The sequence below is a fragment of the Stigmatopora argus genome, chromosome 9 (genome assembly GCF_051989625.1).
Source record: "Stigmatopora argus isolate UIUO_Sarg chromosome 9, RoL_Sarg_1.0, whole genome shotgun sequence".
NCBI classification, from domain to species: Eukaryota; Metazoa; Chordata; class Actinopteri; order Syngnathiformes; family Syngnathidae; genus Stigmatopora; species Stigmatopora argus.
In genome coordinates, this window is record NC_135395.1 from 5907473 (window position 1) to 5913685 (window position 6213).

At 40.8% G+C, this 6213-nt stretch overlaps 1 protein-coding gene across 5 annotated transcripts in view; it reads right to left on the reverse strand.

Annotated features, from left to right (window-relative positions):
- nfkb1 (nuclear factor of kappa light polypeptide gene enhancer in B-cells 1) overlaps positions 1 to 3773 on the reverse strand; it is a 21150-nt gene extending 17377 nt beyond the window's left edge. For 2 of the 5 annotated variants that reach the window (XM_077609129.1, XM_077609134.1), the window contains exons 1-4: positions 3225 to 3722; positions 826 to 894; positions 676 to 760; positions 313 to 353 (exon numbers count right to left, since the gene is read on the reverse strand). In XM_077609129.1, coding sequence (XP_077465255.1) covers positions 313 to 353; positions 676 to 760; positions 826 to 879 — 180 coding nt within the window. In that variant the 5' untranslated portion in view covers positions 880 to 894; positions 3225 to 3722. Of the gene's footprint in view, positions 1 to 312; positions 354 to 675; positions 761 to 825; positions 895 to 2888; positions 2909 to 3224 lie in introns of those variants that run through there. The other 3 variants (XM_077609130.1, XM_077609131.1, XM_077609132.1) reach the window with 3 other exon arrangements.
- Between the last annotated feature and the right edge of the window lie 2440 nt (positions 3774 to 6213).

A 6213-nucleotide genomic window follows, 5' to 3' on the forward strand; every position in this document is an offset into this window, starting at 1 on the left:
TTTAAAAATGATTTTTGAACTACAAACAAAAGAACTAAATATAACATTTTTGTAAGTAAAAATGTCTATTTATTTCATTAGTTTTTAAAAGGGAAAAACTGTTAATATTCTCTCTAGATTTATAAGCTTCATTTGACTTTTCTCATAAAACATGAAGCCAACACACATTATTTTATCGAACTGCACAAAATGACAAAATGATGCGGCAGGCCACCACTCAGAAATCTGTGTCTTAGCTTAAATTACCCACCTATCGATTAATCGGCGGTTAATTGACTATCAAAATAATTGTTTGTGGAAATCCTAACGTACTTGTTTGGGTTGTTCCAGGATATGCAGGAAGGGTCCGTCCCCTAAAAACGAATGGGAAAAATAAATAAATAACAATTAATATATAAACTCTTCCCCACAATATGAAGAGTAAATGAAATGGGGAAAAAAATATCAAAACTGGAAAAATATACACATAATTAAAACAAATATTTAAAAAAAAAAGGTTATAAATAATAGGACATTATATCGTATTTGTTGTCCTAATGAACGGATTCCAGTGGAATTGTTTTATTTTTCTCATAAATCAACTAAAAAGTTTACACTTATGTTGAAGCTTCAATGATTTGATGTTGACTGTGAAAATGAACAAAGTAGTCAATTCATTAGGGAGACACCCATCACCTGTTGTCAGGGACGTCGAGTGCGAATGGAGTGCAGGGAATTGTGGGAAGTCCCACGCAGGGTCCATGATCAGTGTGTCAAGGATCTGCCGCAAACATTTTAAACATATTTTTAGAAAAAAAACAGCATCGCAAGGCGGCATTAACTTGCCTGCAGCACGCCTACGCACGCGCACCTGATTGCTGACAGGAAGGAAGTGCTCATCGCCCGCCATAGTGCCTGAAAAAGTAAGGAGAAAAAAATACAAGTGAGGCTTATTTTTTGTTCAAAATAATATTGCAATTTTGAGGATGGGCTCATCACCCGTTATAACTTGTGTGAGGAATCAAGTCATTTGATTGAGCAAAAAAAATCAGTTATTTCTTGTTCTATTAAAGTGAGCTTGACATTTTATTTTATCTCATAGTGAAGCCTCAAATTCAATCATCAGATTGGAAAACAGGCCCGATCATGTCATTTATGGTAGATCACAATTGGGTGAAAAAATGGGTTTTTTCCATATGTATTTTTAAGTATTAAATCAATGGCTGCCATTATTAACGACAATACACGTCCAATCCAGCTTTACTCAGAGGCTGCCAGAGGACATTGGATTGGATTGGATAACTTTATTCAACATACATACATACAGACATACAGTAATCCCTCAAATGTCGCTGCTTCAAATTTCGGCGAATTAGACAAGTAATACCGAAGGAGGATTTTTTTTAAGAAATGCGGGCTTCGGCGGCCCCTACCCAAGGCGTCGGCCGGGTCTTTGCCAGCCCGTGTCCGCGTCGTCGGCCGGTGATCCGGCGGCGAGCGAGGTATTACAATTTATTGGATAACTTTATTCATCCCGTATTCGGGAAATTTCGTTGTCACAGTAGCAAGAGGGTGAGGATGCAGAAATAGGAAAGGCATTTTAGACATAAATAGATAGGTAATAAGTAAGTTATTAAATAAAATAAATGAAAATATATAAATAAATAAGCGTATATACATATACACACATATATACATATACGTGTACATATATATATATACATATACATACATATATACATACATATATATAAGCACATATATACATACATACACATACATAAGCACATATATACATGCATGTATACAGTAGGTCTTAACACAGCCATTTTTTGTTAAAGAGCCTGACAGCTTTATGACTTGTAACTTCCCAAGGCATAGCGTTTTGGAAACACTATTAGAGGATTAAAATCATAACATGAGATTAAAGTCATTTTGTTGCCTTTTTATTGATGTTGAGTGAATCCGAAGTTGTTCATTTAACTTTGGCCATAAGATCTGTATCAAAACAAAACTGCTTTTGTCCAAATATTAGGAAATACAAATAAACGAGGAGGAAAATTCATAAAATGCAAATATTAAAGATTAAAATCGTAATATTACAAGAATTCAGGCACACATTGTAACATTACAGGATGAAAATAATCATGAGGTCGTTTTGTTGCTTATTTTTACATTGCGTGAAACAAAAATGTTTGTTTTCATTTTGGCGACGTAAGGTCTGTATCCAAACAAAACTACTTTTGTCGTAAAATTAGGAGCATGAAGTAAATCGGGGGAAAGTCATATATTGTCGCCATTAGAGACTGAAATTGTAATATATTACAAGATTAAAATAATAATGTTATGAAATAAGCAGCTTTGATGCTAATTTTTATATTGCTTTGTTTGAAACGTCGAAAAATGACGACATTAAAATCGTGTTAAGTCGTTACTAGATTGGAACTTTTTCAGGGTACTGGAACTTCAATTTGTAGCAAAATTAAGAAAATAGTAAGAGCATTTGGCAACGAGAAGGGTTTAATGACAAAACGCAGTCGAAGTGCGTGTATGTCACTTGTCAAGCGAATATAGAACATCCGGTTTCTACTTTTTCTAGTCACTGAAATTTCAAATTCACGAGGCGAAAACAACAAGTGCGAGCAAAAAGTAAAGTAAATACAGAAACCGCGTGAATATAGGAATATTTACTTTCAGTACACGCTGGATACACTTTATAGGGGGCGGTAATCATGAAGTATAAATCAAAATTAAATGACTATGTGGGAGGAAAGGCAAACAATGCTAGCCATTCTCGAAACGAGTTTTCGCTAAGTTGTTTATAAACCTCTTCGAAGGAAGTCAAGATGTTAAATTTCATCTTATAATTTTATATTCACCCCCAGAAGTAAAATGTTTGGACCATTCACCAAAACAACTTTTCCGCAGAAAGGAGGAAGGGGGTGTAAGATGTCGTACCTGAAGAAAAAAAATAAAATGATAAAAAAAAATGCGCCAAATTACTGTCCATCATATTCAATAAGTTCTTTACCGCGTGTATAAAAGTTTTTGTTTATATATATTTTGTTATTCTGGACGTAGCAGCACATGTTGAAGCGGCCAAGTTTGAGATGGAAAGTAGCGCCGATAAGGAAGTACACAACAAAAGGACAAGCGCGACACTTGACAAGCACACAAGCCGAGTTTCGTCGTCGTGTACACGAGCCTTCCCTCCGCGAGATTCACTGCTCGTGCTCGAGTCTTACCTTCCGAGTTGATTCGGCTCAGTTTGCCACTTTATTTGGAGGAATCGACACGAGCGGCGTCGCCATTTACGGCCGCGTGACGTCGCCGCCGTCGTCGGTTTCCGCGACGTGACGCAAAGCTCCAAAGTCAAATGTTTCCAGGAGAGACGAGTCGAACCGGCAGATGCCACCCACTCGCCTTTCTAGTTTTAAAATAGCAAAAGTCAGAAAAATAGTTGTCGGTATACTAAAGACTGATTTTGCTTCCCTTTGGGAAATTCCCTGTGACGCGCAGCTGAGATGGACAGCAATAGAAGAGGTCTCACTTCGAGCGGAACCGAAACACAGGTTTGCTCATCTTGCACCCGAGTCACACTGTTCAAACCCCGAAGTGTTCCAACAATTTACACACAGTAGGATTTAGTCTTCTACGTCAAAATGTCACGCTCCCACCTCTCAAAACTAAAGTTTTTCGGCAAAAAAACCCATTTTTTCTAGAGACGGGTCCTCCAACTCAACCGCGCATGCGCCTAGTTCTTGGGCGAAGTTTTGTCACGGTGCAAAGTCACGTGATCGGCCTGGCGCGTCAGTGGTTAGCGCGTCAACCTCTCTGTAAGGGACCTGGGTTCAAATCCAGGTCGGTCCACCTGTGTGGAGTTTGCATGTTCTCCCTGGGCCTGCGTGGGTTTCCTCTCACATTCCAAAGACATGCATGGTAGGCTGATTGGACAATCTAAATTGCCCCTAGGTCTGAGCGTGAGCGTGAATGGTTGTTTCTCTACCTGTGCCCTGCGATTGGCTGGCCACCAATTCAGGGTGTCCCCCGCCTCTGGCCTGAAGTCAGCTGGCCATCATCTTCAATAAGTACTGGAGTACCCGGAGAAAACCCACGCAGGCCCGGGGAGAACATGCAAACTACACAGGTGGATTGACCTGGATTCGAACCCAGGATCACCACTGTGAGGCCGATGCGCTACAGATAACCACGGCTGCCCACGATGAATTTCTGCTTGAAAATTTATTCGGTGGGCGAGTGGGTAGCGCGTCAGACTCGTTGTGCTGAGATTGAGGGTTTTATCCTGGGTTCGGACTTTACCGTGTGGAATTTGCATGGGTTTTCTGTAGATACCCTGGTTTCCTCCCACATCCCAAAACATGCATATAATAGACTGGTTCAACACTCTAAATTGCCATTAGGTATGAGCAATGTTCCGGCTAAGATGCGCGCGTGCGCAATTTCACACTACTCTCGTCTTCTCTGCGCACAGCAAATCATATGGAGCACGGCGCACAAAATAAAATCCCAATTATTTATTTATTTTTTTATTTTTTATTTTTTAGCTGTGAGGCCGACGTGCGAACCACTCATCCGCCGGGCCGCCCATTCATAGATATTAATCATTACATTTTATTATTACTAAATCATTTATGTGTAGTAGACATACACCTGGTTATGGCAGGTGTGATTCTGGTGTGTGCCCATAGCGAGCAATGGTGATGTTGCTCACACCGGTACTCAGTGTGCTCAGGGAGGTTGTCTTTCTGCCCAGACAAACAAAAAATTAGAGGGAACATTGGGTATGAGTGCGAGAGTAAATTGTTGTCCATCCCCTTGTGCTCTGCGATTGGCTGGCTAACGATTCAGGATGTTCCCCCCTGGTGCCTGTAGCTAGCTGGGATAGGCTCCAGCACCCCCCTCCGGGCCTTGTAGGGATAAGCCGTTCAGAAAATGAATGCATGTATAAAAAATCCCCAATTTTTAAAAATGTATTTGTATGTTTTAATCATTAAAACATACAAATACATTTTTAAAAATTGGGGATTTTTTAGTCTTAAAACATGTCTTCTGAGGCAACAGGATTTCTTCAAGAAGGCTACCAAAGACAGTAATGCAGCAGTCGAAGCTAGCTACGCCGTTTGTGAGTTGATTGCTAAAGCAGGAAAGCCATTCACAGAAGGTGAATTTATCAAAAAGTGCATATTACAGGCTGCAAATATTGTCTGTCCAGAAAAGAAAAGTCAGTTCAACCACATCAGCCTTTCTGCCAACACCGTGGCAGAGCGTATTTCTCACCTGTCAAGTGACATTTATGATCAACTGTGTGAGAAAGCACAATGTTTCAGTGTATATTCAGTGGCTCTTGATGAGACCACAGACATCACAGACACTGCCCAGCTCGCAATATATATCCGTGGTGTTGATGACAATTTTGAAGTGATGGAGGAGTTGCTCACAGTAATTCCAATGCATGGCCAGACCACCGCTAAGGAAATATTTCACCAGCTGTGTGATGCCATTAAGAATGCCGGTTTGCCATGGAAGAGCTTTGTTGGAATAACAACCGATGGAGCCCCATCAATGACAGGGAGGAAGAATGGACTGGTAGCACTTGTTCAAAAAAACTGGAAGAGGACGGTGTGGAGGAGGCCATAGCTCTGCACTGCATTATCCATCAGCAGGCCCTTTGCAGCAGATGCCTGAAGTTTGACAATGTGATGTCTGTCGTTGTGAAATGCATCAACCAAATCAGATCCAGGGGCTTAAAGCACAGAAGGTTCCGTGCTTTTTTAGAGGAAATGGAGTCAGAATATGGGGATGTGCTCTACTTCACTGAGGTACGTTGGCTCAGCAGGGGAAATGTGTTGAAGAGATTTTTTGAGTTGAGAGCAGAAGTAAAAGACTTCATGGAGATAGACGGGGTTGCTGTTTCTGTGCTAAGTGATCCCAAATGGCTCATGGACTTGGCTTTTCTTGTTGATATCACACATGAGCTTAATGTACTGAACAAGAAGCTACAAGGCCAGGGGCAACTTGTCAGTGCTGCCTATGACAACATGAGAGCATTCTGCACTAAACTTGTGTTATGGAAAGCCCAGCTCTCTCAGACAAACCTTTGCCATTTCCCAGCATGCAAGGCTCTCGTGGATGCAGGCACACCATTCAGTGGTGAGAAGTATGTTGAGGCCATTTCGAAGCTACAGGAGGAATTTGATCACAGATTTGCAGACT